General features: G+C 40.9%; 2 protein-coding genes across 7 annotated transcripts in view; both read left to right on the forward strand.

Moving 5' to 3' along the window:
* The window catches only part of LOC114669201 (breakpoint cluster region protein-like), a 407,369-nt gene that overhangs the window by 212,456 nt on the left and 177,709 nt on the right, over positions 1-17,204 (forward strand). The window contains exons 19-23 of one of the 3 annotated variants that reach the window (XM_028825379.2): positions 1,269-1,408; positions 1,608-1,742; positions 2,708-2,813; positions 7,590-7,752; positions 7,868-11,539. The exons of the other annotated variants lie outside the window; for them this stretch is intronic. Coding sequence (XP_028681212.1) covers positions 1,269-1,408; positions 1,608-1,742; positions 2,708-2,813; positions 7,590-7,752; positions 7,868-7,957 — 634 coding nt within the window. The 3' untranslated portion in view covers positions 7,958-11,539. Of the gene's footprint in view, positions 1-1,268; positions 1,409-1,607; positions 1,743-2,707; positions 2,814-7,589; positions 7,753-7,867; positions 11,540-17,204 lie in introns of those variants that run through there. 3 annotated transcript variants of the gene reach the window in all.
* specc1la (sperm antigen with calponin homology and coiled-coil domains 1-like a) overlaps positions 15,773-17,204 on the forward strand; it is a 284,094-nt gene continuing 282,662 nt past the window's right edge. The window contains exon 1 of one of the 4 annotated variants that reach the window (XM_051921211.1): positions 15,773-16,396. The gene's annotated coding sequence lies outside the window, so the exon portion shown is untranslated. Of the gene's footprint in view, positions 16,397-16,551; positions 16,692-17,204 lie in introns of those variants that run through there. The other 3 variants (XM_028825345.2, XM_051921214.1, XM_051921213.1) reach the window with 3 other exon arrangements.

Consider the following 17,204-nt stretch of genomic DNA (forward strand, 5'->3'; position numbering starts at 1 on the left):
TCGGCACTGATGCCCAGCATTCTAAGAGGGTACCATTCAAACTTGTTGTACTCATTTCACCATTGTCCACATCATCTTTCTGTACAAATCTGGTTGCTACTTGACAGACGGAAGCCCAAATTCAGTCAAATACAGCAGATACTCGGTGTCAGATATTGAAAGGCACCTGACCAAGGGAAATCTACTGTCTCTTCTTCTTCTTTCGGCTGCTCCCATTAGGGGCCATCACAGCAGATCATCTTTTTCCATATCTTTCTGTCCTCTGCATACACCAATCACCTGCATGTCCTCTCTCACCCCATCCATAAATCTTCTCTCAGGCCTTCCTCTTTTCTTCTTCCCTGGAAGCTCTATCCTTAGCATCCTTCTCCTAATATACCCAGCATTTCTCCTCTGCACATGTCCAAACCAAACCAACATGATCTGAGGATTTACTTTGTGATCCTTGAAGAGAACCACATATCTATTGGCAGTAGAAATTAAGTTCTTGTGTTTTTTTTTCCTAATTGCCTCCCAAATTCTTTCTGCAAACAACATCTTCCACACAACCCACATGGTGTACTGCACTAATTTGAACAGATCTAATGGCTTCAGTAAAATCCCTATGTCCCTAAGTCCATGTTCACTGGGGTCTGTCATTTTATTGGGACGTCCTGTCATTATCTGGTCCCACCAGGATCACTGGCCTTCACCTCTGTTCTCTGACTGAATTACTTAATCTTATCTCTGTAATATATCCAGAAATGATCTGGATTCTTTCGTGGTAGCATTGCCAAACAGTGGCACAAACAAGTATAGTAATGGAGGACAGAAAATAAATGCACTCACTAACAGCAAATGAGAATCATGTTCTCCATCATGTACAGAGAATAAAATGATGTTGACTTTATATTGTTTATTAAACTGTTTTAATAAAAGTAGCATATAATAAAGTGAATTACAATAATAAAAAAGGAAGTGCAATGTTTGGAGTAAACAGTAATCACACATGGTGATAATTGCAGATAAAAATGGCTGATGGAATGAAATTGATATCTTTTTACGGTTGTGTATTTTGTGCTTGTGGCTGGTCATTTCCTACCTTGCCACTTATACTGTACTGGGGGGAAACAGGTAAAAAAAAATGGCGTAGATATCTTTTCAGTAATAATAACATTGCCACTGTGAAACTCAGATTCTTTTGTTACTGCAATGTGGAAATAAACCAACTATGAATGAATGTCATTAACAAGCATCCCTTTCTTTGAAAACGTTTCATGTTTTCTCAGGAGAGAGAGGTCCAAGATTCCTTACATTGTGCGACAATGCATAGAAGAGATTGAGAGAAGAGGAATGGAGGAAGTGGGGATCTACCGGGTATCAGGAGTGGCAACTGACATCCAAGCATTAAAGTCCGCGTTTGACGTCAGTAAGTGTTTGCTGTTATGAACAGAAATTGTAGGTCCTAGGGCTTTCCATGCCTTTTAAGTGTGTTCATTTGTGTTATCACACACAGTTCCTGGGAGTGTAATGACACTTGTACACGACTAGACAAACAGACCTGAAGGCCGAATATCGTTTCCTTATTAAGTACTTTATGTTTTAAAAGATGTTTACTTTTCTGTCAGATAACAAAGATGTATCGGTGATGATGAGCGAGATGGATGTGAATGCCATTGCAGGAACTCTAAAGCTGTACTTCCGTGAGCTGCCTGAACCTCTCTTTACTGATGAGCTATACCCTAACTTTGCTGGAGGCATTGGTAAGTGGCATTCCGTGGCATATGGGCTGATTTTTTTTTTTTAAGTAATAAATACTGTCTAAATTCGCTTAATCCAGACCAGGAACACACACAAAAAATGTATTTTTAAATGAAGAACTTTATTATAGGAGATTAGTAGTGGGCATGCCCATGGTGGACGGAGCATAATGTAGCTGCAGAAATGGCATTCATTAATCATTCTGGTGTTGCATTATTGTTACTTGCTAACCCACTCAAATCTAGACCAGGGTTGCTGTTGGGCTGAAGCCTATCCCTGTTAGCATAGGGCACAAAGCATGAACAAACCATAGAGAAGGTGTCAGTCCATTGTAGGGACAGTGGGTTTGGTTTTATTGACCAGAGGAATCCCTCACAGACTCTGACCCTGTGCTCCTGCCCGTAATAAATAATGCTAGTTTTTATATGCTATATATAGATTATAAATATGGTGAATATAAAAATAATCAATGGGGTTTTATGTAAATGTTCTTATAATGTAGCTGCCTTTGGTCGGATGCCATCATCCTTATAATGTAGGATGTTGTCTGTTTTGGGGGTCAGTGTAAACATTTTACACTGAGAGAAAAGTGTAATACATTACTGCAAAGAGTTCTCTCCCAGCATATACTGGTGGGGTTTCAGTCTGCGTGTGTTCACCACTATGTATGACAGCTTTTTTGCAGAATACAGCAAGATCACAGGTCCACGCTAGCTTATCCTTCATACTCAAATCGTTGCTTTTCATGTTGACATTACTTTTTAGGTTTTTAAAGTACTGGTTGATGGTAGAATATCCAAATTGAACAGTGGTTTCTTTCTTTTTTTTATTGGACTTGCATTGAAATATGAAGAACACCAAGAAAGGGTGAAGGCTTTCTTGTACATAAAAAGTGTATTAAGATTCTTACGCTCAATAGTGGACTGCATTCACATATTCACATATACTATAAATGTTTTTCTTTCAGCCTTGTCTGACAGTGTTGCAAAAGAAAGCTGTATGCTGAACTTGCTGCTGTCCTTACCCGAGCCAAATCTCGTCACATTTCTCTTTCTTCTGGACCATCTAAAGAGGTGAGATATGAATTTACTTCCGTGAGATGCTCTGTTAAATTGAAATTATGTATTCCTTTAAAAGATCTATGGATTTACATAAGTAATATTTTGCTGTGTAATGATGTTAAGAATTTCTAAAGTTAATGAAATTTAAAATATGTAATTTAATCAAAATGGTGCCCAATGTACGAGGTTATATAGTTTATGGTGTAACAGATTGAGGCTTTGTCCACCTCTTGAACCCTCAGGTACCACTCTGAACACCAGGTGAAAGTATAATTATTATTTATTTTATAATTAAACTGTGCACAAAGCACCCTCCACTCCACACTCATAAACTACAATAATTCTCTCTCTCAAACAATCCTCCTCGCCCAGACACTTCGCCCTCCTACCTCCCAGCTCAGCTCAGTGTCTGGGCTTTCCCACAGTCCTTTTATATCCCCTAACCCGGAAGTCGTTCCTGGCCAAACCCACAAGTCCTTATTCCCTCCAGGTCAGGGTAAACAGTCCTTTCTTCAGCCCGGGAGCACGTCGTTCCTTCCTGTCACGTGATGATGACGCACTCCCGGGTTATAGGGCACATAAGAGCCCGCTAGCCCCCCTACAGCGACTCCTGGCGGCCCCCAGGGTATCCAGCAGGGCTGTGTATATAAACTACAAAGTCCATGAGGCCCTGCTGGAACTTGGGGCATGATCATGCTGTCCGGAGGGCTCCTCCTGGCGGCCTGGGGGTGAGGGCCGGAGTAAAATGCCGGCAATCCACCACAATGGGTATATTTTTTTACTTAAAATTAGTATTTTACAGTATAAAGTTATTACTTATGGTAGCAGGAATTCTGTCTGACATTTCATGTTAAACTAATAGATAAAATGAGCATATGCTGTCCTGGAAACAAACATCAAGAGGAATAAAATCATTCATTTTTAATTAAAAATCTGTTTCTGTTAATAGTTTTTGTTAATCGTTTGGAAAGACTTGAATAACTATTTTAAAGTTAAAGTATTTATTATAGTCATAATGCTGCATGCTGAATCTAGCAGCAAAAAGGTATTTGCATTGTAGTATAAAATAATTGTCTTGTTTTTGTTCTACCAATAAACTTCTTAATATATACGCCTATCAGCCACAACATTGAAAGCACTAACAGGTGAAGTGAATAGCGTTGGTTATCTCTTTACAATGTCACATGGGAAGGTGCGGGATATATTAGGCAGTAAGTAAACTGTCAGTTCTCAATGGTGATGTTTTGGAAGCAGGATAAATGGGCAAACATAAGGATCTGAGTGACTTTGATGAGGACTAAAGTTTGTTCGATAGATGATTGAGTGAGAGCCTCTCTACAATGGCAGGTCTTGGGGGCTGTTCGTGGTATGCAGTGGTTAGAACCTACCAAAAGCAGTCCAAGGGAGGACAACCAGTGAATCGGCAACAGGGTCATTGGTGGCCAAGGCTCACTGATGCATTTGTGAAGTGTGGGCTAGCCAGTCTGGTCCAGTCCCACAGAAGAGCACCAATTGCAGAAAAACTCCATGTTGGCCATGAGAGAAAGGTGTCCGAACACACAGTACATCACAGCTTGCTGTTTATGGGGCTGTGTTACTGCAAAATGGTTAGAGTGCCCATCCTGACCCCTGCCCACCAGTGCAAGTGGCTACAATTGGCACATGCAAGTCAGGATTACACCATGGAACAATAGAAGAAGGTGGCCTGGTTTGATAAATGACCTTCTCATTAAGCAGCTAAGTGCATGTGCATAGATTACCTAGTAAAGAGATGATAGCACAATGCACTTTGGGAAGAAGGCAAGCCGGCAGAGGCCTTGTGATGCTCTGGGCAATGTTCTTCTGGGAAACTTGGACCCTGGCATTCTTAAGAATGTTAGTGTGACACAAACCCCCTACATAAAGATTGTTACAGAACCCATACAGCACTTATTGACAACGGTACTCCCTGATGGCAGTGGCTTCTTTCAGCAAGATAATGACCCCAGCCACATTGCAAAAATTGTTTAGGAATGGTTTCAGGAGCATGAAGAGTTCAAGGTGCTGACTTGGTCTCCATATTCCCCATATCTTAATCCAATCATGCTTCTGGGGGATGTGCTGGACAAACATTTTTGATCCATGGAGAACCCACCTCGCAACTTAAAGGACTTTAAGGATCTGCTGACAGACAGACAGACAGACAGACAGACAGACAGACAGACAGACAGACAGACAGACAGACAGATAGATAGATAGATAGATAGATAGATAGATAGATAGATAGATAGATAGATAGATAGATAGATAGATAGATAGATAGATAGATAGAATACTTTATTAATCCCAAGAGGAAATTCACATACTCCAGCAGCAGCATACTGATACAAAAAAAACAATATTAAAGAGTAATAAAAATGTACGTAAAAACAGACAGTAACTTTGTATAATGTTAACGTTTACCTCCCCGGGTGGAATTGAAGAGTCACATAGTGTGGGGGAGAAACGATCTCCTCAGTCTGTCAGTGGAGCAGGACGGTGACAGCAGTCTGTCGCTGAAGCTGCTCCTCTGTCTGGAGATGATCCTGTTCAGTGGATGCAGTGGATTCTTCATGATTGACAGGAGCCTGCTCAGCACCCGTCCCTCTGCCACGGATGTCAAACTGTCCAGCTCAGTGCCTACAATAGAGCCTGCCTTCCTCACCAGTTTCTCCAGGCGTGAGGCGTCATCCCTAGCACACCACCGCGTAGAAGAGGGCTCTCGCCACAACTGTGTGATAGAACATCTGCAGCATCTTATTGCAGATGTTGAAGGACGCCAGTCTTCTAAGGAAGTTGTTAGATGATGATGTTAGATATCATAGGACAAAGGATCATAGGTGGTTTGGTGTCAAAGGGGGGGCCTACACAATATTAGGTAGGTGGTTAGAATGTTGTTGGTGATAATTGTATATGCTCTGTGTATGTATATACAGTGGAACCTGTAACTTGGTTTACGAGTGTTTTGCAAGACAAGCAAAAATTTTTAATAAATTTTGACTTGATAAGCGAGCGAGGTCTTGCAGTACGAGTAGTATGTATATGCTTTGTCTGCTGAGCGTCATGTGATCACAACTGAGCTGATGGTTCTTCTCTCTTTCTCGCTGCGGGACTGTGGGCAATCGTTTCCTATTCTCCGTCTGAGTCGGCGTGCCTCACTCATATAGTCAACATCCGTACTAGCGTATACTGTTTACTGCAGCATTAGCATTGTGATTGTGTGTGTGCGCGTGCTCGTGTGTGTGTGTGTGTGTGTGTTCGCAAGCGCGCGTGTGTGCTGTGACGTGCGAGTCCCCGTCTTGCACCCTAAAACATGAAGCTGAGTCTCAGTACTTTAGCAACACCAGCTTTATTCAGCTTGAAACAGCAACAGCACAGTTATTTATTGTAGCGGGATCTGTGGCTCTCCTATACACAGACACAGCAGTCAGGCACGGCCGTGCGCATTTATAATGTTCCTTGTTCCTTGTATCACCCATCGACGGCAGGCGCTTATAGCATGTCCGCGATCTTTTCGGATTCGCTTTTACGGCGAACTGCTACAGCACTGGGAGACTGCGATTGCTTTGGGACGCTCTTCCTTGTGTCGTCCCGTTGGGTGCAATTCCACAAGAGTTTAGAAACTCACTCACACCAGCCATGATTCTTTTTAAAGGTAAAGTGCAGGTTAATTTGTTTTATGTATTTTTACTTTATATTTTGTATTAATCATTTTTATATGAATAGTTTTGGGTTGTGGAACAAATCATCTGAGTTTCCAGTATTCTTTATGGGGAAATTCACTTTGATATACGAGTGCTTTGGACTACGAGCACGTTTCCGGAACGAATTATGCTCGCAAACCGAGGTTCCACTGTATATACATACATATATCAACATACTGTGTTCTTGTGCAATAAATTGTCTTCTCTTCACTTGAGAATAACCTTATTTGTTCTCAGAATGTGCAAGATTAACTTAAGGTGCAACACTCTGCACTCTAGTTTGATACTTGTTTTATACTTTTATTTATATTTACATGATTACTTTATACTTTATACTTGCTCTTAGTGTAACATGTTCCTTGTCTGTTGTTCAGTTGTAACATAAATAATTTCCTTCGGGAATAATAAAGTTTTCTGATTCTGATATATCATGCTGAGGGGGATTCATCTTTATTTTTGGTCCTCAGTCCCATGTCATTAGAAATGTCTCCATATCTGATATAGGTCCCTGTTGCATTTTCGTTAGCCTTGTAGCTTTCACTGGAACTGATCCTTTAACATCTTGGACAGTTTTTTTTTATTAGTTTTTGAGGGTTGTCATGATTGTCGAGTATGACAGTTCTAAATCGCGTTAAATAGCATTCACTGATTTTCACCATTCATGTTATTTAATAACTTTTTGTTTCACTTCCTAATCGATACTTCTCCTTTTCCTTTTGCTGCTCCTATCTCTAGCACTGTTATTGCTGCATTTATTAACCGTGAAGCACTTTACAGTAACATTTTTAGAAAATGAAACTCGAGACATGACATATGCGAGATTGGGAGCTTCTGTCTATGAGGACGTATAGGCAGTCAAATGTTTCCCAAATCAATGTTATGCAGCACATATGTATGTGTGTGTGTGTGTGTGTGTCCTCATGTGTGTATGTACACTATCTTGTCCAGGTATGGCTTCCTGTAAAGGAAAAAGCGTATTCAGGAAATGGAAAGATCGGTGAATGGATATATAAACTATCCTGAATGTTTTAGAGCAACTTGTAATTCATTTATGGGTTCATTTTAGGGTTGCTGAAAAGGAAAGCATCAATAAAATGTCCCTCCATAATCTGGCCACAGTGTTTGGGCCCACGCTGCTTCGTCCTTCAGAAAAAGACAGCAAAATTCCTAGCAATCCCACTCAGCCTATCACGATGAGTGACAGCTGGTCACTGGAAGTTATGTCTCAGGTAAGGAAAAAATTTGAAAAGCGTGTTGAATCTACTTTTAAAATCGCGGTTTAGGGTACGTTGAACAGTCTGCAAAACTTCCTGACATGTTTCTTTTCATTGTCTTTTGGTGAAGGTCCAGGTACTACTCTATTTCCTCCAACTTGAAACCATTCCAACGCCGGACAGCAAGCGGCAAAGCATTCTGTTCTCGACAGAGGTCTAAGTCCTTCTGATTTTGATGACTGTGTTTTATCTGAATCTTTCAAAGTGGGAGCTGCAGTTGCAGAATGGAAATGGAACTTCAGATTTGAGTGCAGACCATTTTGGAAACTCCTGCTGTATTTTCATTGTGGAACGTGAGAGCCCAAGGAGTGTATGGCGACAACCACTATTGGATGCTTGTATTGTATGCAGTCATTGAAGAAAATGGAAGATAACAAAACAAGACTATACAGTGTATCATAGATATATGTATAGTACAGTTTAAATGCATTTAAGGATTCACATCTAGATTTTTCTTTTATGAGAAGAATCTATTATTGTGTCTGACATAGACAGTTTACTGCTATTGCTGTACACAAGAAGAAAAATAATTTAAAGTATTTTTTTCCAATCCAGTTTTTATTATTATTATTTTTTTTCTTTTTCTTTGAAGGACCTTGCGTCTAGATGGTGGACCATACCAGCTCAGATACCTTGTTGTCATGTAACTCTAATGCAGGCTTGCATTGTCTATAGCCCCATATTGCTCATTTGTTGTTGTATTCTGTATTTTTCTGGGCATTTCCTTTCTTATTTCACCATTAGAAAGTTAACGTACGGTGGTTGTTTTACCCCGAATTACAGTGTCTGCTGAAGTACTCTCTGATGTTCCTGTAGATTTTGAAATGAGGCAATCCTGCCATTGAGCTGCATAAGAAGAGTACATTGATTTAAAGAAGCAGTCAAGGAATGTTACAATAAATAATAACATAAATGGGAAATTAAAAACCTTAACCTCATAAGGAGACACAGTCCCAAAAAAAGAATCATTACTGAAACACTGTTTTGGCATATTATTAAAAGATATTGCAAACTTCAGTTCTGAGGCCTGATTCATACAGGCGGTGCTACTACTGAAAGGAGACCAGTGGCGTTTGAAATAGTCCAACTTGTATACCATAACCAAGAAAAGTGAGTATCCGCTTTTGTAAACCTGACTTTCAGTAGCATTATCGGAGGATGAAAATATTTTTTAGGATTTATTTCCATTTAATTATACCTCCATTTGTTTGGTTGTATTCCCAGAATTACCTTATAACAACGCTGTAAACAATGTATAGACTGCACTTCTTATGATTGTAAAGCAGCACATGTGATGGCAAATAACTCGCTAACCGCGAGAGTGGGCAGTTTATTGTCATAACCGTCACTGCTAAGCGGTTCACCAGACATTCCTTTTTCTGTATCTAATTAAGACTCAACATTCCCTTCTTGTAACATTTGCTTTGTCTCATTCTGTGCAGGCCCAATTTCCAAAAAAAAAACTCCGCGCTTCAACCAAACCGGAAACGTTTTGTTTTTGAACCATTTGTTTCTACAACTTACAAAATAAGGTCAACTGTTCTAGTCGTTAAAGATGAAAGCAATAGGCCACAAGATTGCAAGCCATGCAGCAGCTACACACCTAACCCCAGTATCGCCTTCTGTTTCACGTCTTTGTGAATTTACATCGTTGTCTTTTTTTGTTTTTGTTTTTAACGTGTTCTTCCTTATGTCCAGTTGAATAACCATCCATGTTTTATTTCACAGCTGTCCAGTTTTGAACGTCTCCAGGTTCAGTGTTGCTCAGAAACGTATTGCACATTACGTGAACTGCTGTTTGATTTTGTTTCAAATGCCTTTTTCGTTTTCCCATTATTGACATCTCCAGTTCCAGGGGAAAAACCATGAGGCTTGGTGTCACGGAGAAGCCTCCAAATAAGCAATCATTAAACATTTTTAGTGTTGTTATTTAGGTAGGAGATGATTTATTTTTACAAATTATTATTTTGGGAAATATTATTTATTTATATTTTGAATGCCTTTTTTGTAACACTTGTAGCCAGACTAAATGGACACTGCTGGATCCTTCTTCTTTTCTTTTTTTAAATCAGGTTGTCATTCTTAGCGAGTAGTTTACTAAAGAATTTAACCTAAGAGCAATACATCTGTGCCAATTTTTGTTTTCTGTGATTTGGATTTAGTATCAAACTGCAGGCTGTCTGTGGAAAGAGAGAAAGAGAAACGTTTTTTTATTTGAATTATTCAAATTTTACTATATTCATACGTATAACTTTAACTCTATGAAACATGCAGGCATGTTGATTTAAAGACTTTTTTTTTTGTTTCTACTTTATAATAAATAACCCATTTATAAATTATGTTTATGCTATTGTTACCCAGAACTGGCTCTTTTGGGCAAGATAGCAAATGCTATAATGTTTTATAATATAACAAACTGGCACACTTAGCTAACCATTCTGCTGCTTTCCTAATGGAGTGTCCCGTATTATGGACAGTAACAGTACAGAACGAAAGGAGCCAGTTGGACCTCAAGACGTAACTGTAAGTTTGCTCACTAATTGTTTTTTAGTTGTTATGTTAAAATCTAGAAACATGACCACTGCAGCTGTTTTAAGTGACCAGGTTATCATTTGACGGTGGCTTCCCCACTCCTGTATACCCGTCCCCGGATGTCACCCCCTGGCACAGGTGCTCTTTATCACCTTTTATTTATTGATTTATAATTTTTTCGTTTTAAACTGGGCCACAAAGATGATCACAGACAACTTTTGTTCAAATGTACAGGTGCCAGCCAACCAAATAAAACGGCCAGCGTTCCCCTTAAGTGTCTGCTTGCTCTGAGTCTTGCGGTGTCTGCTGGGCCCCTTGTCTGTTACTTGTCACTCTTCACCATCGAACAGCATTCTTACAGTATATTCTATGTGACAGCCATAAGATAAGCTGCTAAATCATACCAGCTTCTTCTGTGAAGGGGTTTGTTTTTTGTTTTTTCTTTGTTTTTTGTTTTAGTGATTGGACAGATGTATCTGCCAGTTGAATCATCCACTTTAGGGCTGAGAATGGACGTTAATTCAGCCTCCGTTTGGGAGGCTCTTGTAACTGAAATGAAGCAAAAATGTCCGTGATGAAGTCCTCGCTAATTCAAAACCAAGTCCACAATCCAATAAAACCCTGCAGGCTTGAAACTGCTATGTCAAGATTTTTGTTTATTTTTTAATATTTTGAGTATTTATGGAAATGGATGTTGCTGGCAATTTCTATTGGGGGGTTAAAAAAAAAAATCTGTTATGTGTGTATGTGATTTATTTTTTTTCTTTCTGTAAAGATGGTCCGAGCATAGCGCTCCATCTAATTTTTTTTTTTTTTTATAATTTATTTAAATAATAAAAAATAATGGTTAGCTGAGCATTTCATGACAGTCTTAGATTACTTGCAAAATATGTTTGTAACACTGGATTTATTTTTAAGATTTCCTAAATTTATCAATACTGTATTTAAGACTTTTAAATTGAATGTTGTAGTAATCCAAATCATTAAACGTTTATTTATTTATCGTTACCTTGAATACATTCATAACATTGACTAGGGAGGAGAGAAAACTTACTTTAATCTGGTGCCTAAAACCTGCTTTTTTTTGTTTCTTGTTCCTCTCAGAGTTGTTGTTTTTTCACATTACTGTATATTGTATTATTTGTGTCTATCCTTAATCCACAGAAATTTAAAATAATAAATCTTGTACAAAGATCACACAATGACTCTTCAGATGTTCAGAATTTATTTGTTGATTCTTTGTTTGGAGCTATAAGGTTTTGCAAACTGGTCAAAAAAAAAGTGAAGGTTTGTTAACAAAGAGCTTGGGTTTAATCTCCAAATGAAACGTTTACAGTCGAAAGGCGCACAGGTTTGTCAATTAAGGCTCAACAAAGCAACCTCTTTAAAAAAAAAGCTTCAATTATCTATATTTCTAAACGACAGTTGTATAATTATGTGCACGGTCGCACCAAGGCGCATGCGCACAGCGCCTCAGTGCCCCAGAGTCAGTAGGTGGCACCCAAACAACACAACCTGTAAACTACACTTACTCTAATCCACTGTGCCAGCAGTCAGTGTGGCATATTTGAATCACATAACGGTAATTCAGTATTAAAAGTTCGTTGAATTATAATTCCTAACAGGAAACGACTTCTACCTAATGACACAGCCACAGAAAAACAAAAACGACACCGCATGGATAAAAACAATAAACGGAGGCTCCTACAGAAACACCAGAAGCAAAGACGTCACGGCTCCAAAATGAAAGGGCTCAACTAACGGAAATACAAAAACGAGCCCGTATGGATAAAAACAATGAACGAAGGCGCCCACAACCCGCTTCTGAAACAGCACAGGCAAAGGAGTCACGGCTCCAAAAAGAAACAGCTCAACGATTAGAAATACAAAAACGAGCCCGTATGGCTACGACCTGTGAACTAAACCTGAGGTAAAGCGTGCACGCCAGGGTGTACAGTATATATGCACAGATGCCAGAGGCAACAGGCAAGCCGTACACACTACCACCGCTGCCAAAAGTGAGACTGCATGGATAAAAACAATAAACGAATGCGCCTACGACGCGCTTCTGAAACACCAGAACCAGATGAGTCACAGCTCCAAAAAGAAACTGCTTTTGTACAAATATGTTTATTTAATTAAATGAAAACTTTACCAGGACGCTCACACCCTCCATCATTTTTCATTCCTCCACAGATCGGAGGGAATAGAAACTGATTGCCATTCTTGCATTTGCGATTCTTTAGAGAATCGCCGCCCGAACGCGACCGCCCACACCACCGCATATACCACCTTCGTTTAGTAATGTAGCCCTCCATGCCCGGATCCGCCGCCATGGTCACTTCAGCACGTGAATCCGCCGCCGTCAGCAAACGACTTCTAGCTGATGACACAGCCATAGAAAAACAAAAACAAGACAACATGGATATAAACAATGAACGCAGGCGCCTACAACACGCTTCTGAAACACGTCATGGCTCCAAAAAGAAACCGCTTTAGTACAAATATATTTATTTAATTAAATGAAAACTCTCCCAGGACGCACCCACCCTCCATGATTTTTCCATCCATCCAAATATCGGAGGGAACAGAAAGTGATTGCCATTCTTGGATTTGCGATTCTTTCCAGAATCGCGGGTTTACTGGTTAATAAATAATATGTACTTGTTGCAATTGCTGAAGACACCAGCTTTTGTTACGTAATTGTGTAATTGTGATCATTCCGACTGACCACTAAAGGTGACACAACATGGCAGGTAACACAAAATTAAAAAGCACACTTTTTGTTACTACTACTTTTTTTTTTTGAGAAGACTGATACAAAAATTGTATCCATTAGGGTGAAATGAGATTCAGAGTTTGAAACACAAATGGAAACATTAATAAGCAGGTCTTTACAGCCTCAGTTTGTTAAAAAGAATAAACTGGCAGAGTGACTGGTTTCCTTTTTTTCTTCTCTTTTCGTTCTGTTGGGAGCTGTTCACAATGAATGGTGTGGGCCTAATGCAGATTGCACCCGTCTCTGATTGAGACGACTCTGGAGAACCTGAATGGCGGGCCAGTTATTAGTGGTGTGTCACGGTTGAGAAGAACCTGGTGGGTCCCCATTTATAACATGAGAATGTGTTTGTTGACTAGCGGATCCACATGTCTTGGCCTCGCGGGACCAACCGTGGTGTCGAAAGGGAAACTCTGAACTTGAGATCTAGTAGAGGCAAGGCAGGCCTGGCCAGGCATCAGTGCACCATGTGCTTGTCCTTGCATGAGTACTGTTGGCGTTCTTCTTCAGCTTAACTCAAATTGCCTCCTCAGGAGAGACCACAGCGCAGAATAATTCACTAACTACAACAGGCATGTTGGGCTACTTCATACAAAATATGGCCTGAGGTGCTTCAGCAATAGGTATCCTTGAGTAATGGGATAGCAATGGATGCTATTAATGCAAAAAAGTCAGCCGTTGTAGAATTAAAAACTGCACACATTATGAGTCCTGTCCTAAGCAAATTATGTAAGATGCCTTTGCTCCGGGGTTGACATGTCAACTCCTCAGAGAACAAAAGCAGTGCCTATGGAAAAAAGTGATAAGACTTGGATAAATCTAAATGATTTGTCCTATGGAAAAAGCAAGTCCACTCCTACATTTTATCACCACTTCAAATCCATAAAGTTAGAATCAGATGTTACAGGTGACATGTCAATGATTAGAACCTCCTTAGGGAGTCCGCAAGTTAACCCATCTGTCTTACTTAAAGCACAGACAGCGAAGGTTTGGTGTTCTCTTTGCTATTGATGTGTGTGAAGATCAAAAGAGATGTCCGAGGCCTTCAAAGAGAAGGTTGTGGATGTTCAGGAATCTGACAAAGGATTTCAAATGAAAGGTAAATTACTTGAAATTGGTCATTCCATAGTGGGGGAAAATAGTCTGCAAGTGCCATGGATTTCAAATGTCTGCTTATTTGCTCAAGACTGGCCTGCCTATCAAATTCAACCCAAGAGCTGACTGTTTGACACTAAAAGAGCCCCAAAGTTTCACTGCTGGTACCTTATGCAGCAGAAGGTATCAACGTGTGTGTGTCTACAATTAGAAAGAGACCACTATTGTGACCTGCATCTGAAGCGTGTTCTAGGAAAAGGCTAAAAAGAACAGACTACAGTTTGTCATTGAACATCTAGGCCTTCAAAGATATCAAAGATAAAAGTTGCTTGCTCACACAAACAGTAGACCTGTTTTGCAGTATTTCAGGAGCAGAACCCCATACCAGTTGTAAAGTGGTGGTGGACATGTTTTGTTTTGGGGTTGCTTTGTAGCCTCAGGGCCTTGGGTATCTTGCAGTCATCAAGCCCACAGTGAATTCTGCATCATATCAAAGCTTGCTTGAGGATAAAGTGAGGCCATGTGTAAATATGAACCGGAAAAGGACTTTTCAACATGATCTACAGAACACTTGCACATTCACCAAGGAATGGCTCAAGAAGAAGAAATATAAGGATATGGACTTGGATGGGAATTCCATTGAAATGTTGTGATAGGGCATGCAAGAAACCCCACAAACATCTTACAACAGAGGGAATTTTTCATGGATGAGTGGTCAGAAATTTCACAGAGTCAGTGTGTGAGAGTGGTGGGCAGTAAAGTAGGACAATACTGTCTGCACTGGCCAATCTAATATTTTTGTTAAATAAATTATTAAAAGGGCACATTTTTTTCTTTTGATTAGGTATATCACCTTTACCTGTAGGCCCTGTTTGCTTGAAATCAATTAGTTGCCAGTTCAAATATTTTGAAAAAGTCAACGGTTTTGGTTCATTATTAAGATGAGGTTTTTCAGGCTAGCAGAGTAAATTACTACAGTTAGTGCAAAATAAAACGACTACTTAAAAGCTGTCTGCAAAACTGCAATGAAATTTCTGCGGAACGATGCAGTTTACAAAAAATGCACTAAGGTTCAAAACGCGTGCATCTGAAGCTTTCGGGGTTCTTTTAAAAACAGGCGGTCGAAGATGCCCCGCCCTCTGAACTTTCCAGCCAGTAGAGATCGAGCTGCTGTGATTGACAGCTTAACGAGCCAGTCTTATCGCGGCTCTAAGCTGCGCGTTCGAGTTGGGTTCTGCACACCTCACAGCCCACCCGGTACTCTTAGACGTTGGGATGTTGGGATGACACGCAGCTCTGATGACTGCGGTGGAAACAAAATCCAGCAACTTGATGGTTGGACCCCCACGAACTGAAGAAATATTCGTACAGACTGAACATTGATGACAATTCGGGGTTGGTTTTGAACATAAGTTGGTCAAACTTCGTCTCCAATATATACTGTATAAAATAAAGGGCATTATATTGATAGTACGATAGACCTTCTATTCAAGCTTTCACCGCGGCCACTTCTGTACGAGTTAGGAGCCAGCAGTGCACCGCACATGTAGGACGAGCCCTAAGACGGGAGAAATGACGTGGAGCAAATAGCAAAACAAAAGGCACGTGGACGCAGCTTTTACTTTGTTCTCGGAGCTCCGCTGAACGACAGAGAGCTTCCGGAAGATGGCGCTTGTTGACAGCGAACAAGGAGGCGAGTGACGAGTCTTCCAGTACCCGCAAAGTTATGAATAAAACACCTGGGAACTATCTATTTAAAAAAAAAAAACAGCGTTTTTAATCGTGAAGACAATGATATTAAAATAAAAAGTGGCGGTAATTTAGGTCCTTGTTTATGACTGTATTCGTTTTTTTTATTTTATTATTTTATTTAGTTCGAGCCACACATTTCTCCCCAGGGAAGTCGCGCGAGCTGAGCCCCGACAGACGCCTCCCGCGTTGACAGAGACCGGACGCCCCTATCGCGCGTTCTTGGAGGGCGCCTGAGCACAGCTGCTCCTTAATTGGCTCCCGGAGCTCCATTCAGCCAACATCCCATCATTCCGAGCGCAACAGTGGAAAAGGTTGGCAGCCAGCGTGGGATAGACCGGGTTCCGGCTGGGCTGCGTGCTGCACTTTACAAGATCCACGGCAGCCGTGTGTCGCACCCGGGAGCAGCGAGAGCCCTACACGTCCAGTGGAGTACCTCCCAAGGTAAAGTAAGAGTCGTCGTCGTCGTCGTCATCATCATCTCCTGGGCTGGAGGGAGGGGTGCGACCGCAGAATGGAGGACTGTTTACCAAAATGCGGGCCTCTCGTGACGGCGCTGCGCATTCCGTCTGCCGCTGTAGTGTATGGGGTTGTGCTGAGGAGATGACACCGCTACTTGGCCTGGGGCCGGAGCTGCAGGAAAAGGGACTGGTAGGGCAGTGCAGCTGGGCTCTGATGAAATCAAATGTGGCTGGTCCTGCTGGTGCTGATTCAGTGTTGGAGAGGGTTCACTGCTGTGGTAAGTCTTTGTGGAAAATATGCACAGCGTTTTTAGTAAAGCAGATGCTGCTTTATTTGGGGAAAAAGTGTGATGGCTGCTGGTACTCTGAATTGGAGGACTGTGTCTGTAGCCTTTTAGGTTTGTTCTAGGTATCAGAAACTTGAGGGGTACAGCGTTGGTGAGCAAAAAGAGGTGTCATTTCTCCTGGATTTGCGTGAGTAGTTTTATTGTGTTTACTGATGAACGAGCGAAAGGCACCTGGTGGTGCTGAAGTTGCCTTCCGGGGTTGACATGTCAACTCCTCCGAGAACGAAAATATGAGGGCTGGGAATGTTTCAAGATGAGACAGGGAATGCTGCTGGTGGTGGTGGTGGTGGGGGGGATGATTGCGCAAATGATCTTGAAGTGGAGGTGGGTTGGGAAGGAGCAGAACTATTAGGGTCCCTACTGAGTCATAATCTGATGGAGTGGTTTAAAGATGATTAGCCCGGTGTTATCGGAGACAGCAAGCCCTGTGAAAGACCGCTCCCA

Source organism: Erpetoichthys calabaricus, chromosome 18 (assembly GCF_900747795.2).
Source record: "Erpetoichthys calabaricus chromosome 18, fErpCal1.3, whole genome shotgun sequence".
Taxonomy (NCBI): Eukaryota; Metazoa; Chordata; class Cladistia; order Polypteriformes; family Polypteridae; genus Erpetoichthys; species Erpetoichthys calabaricus.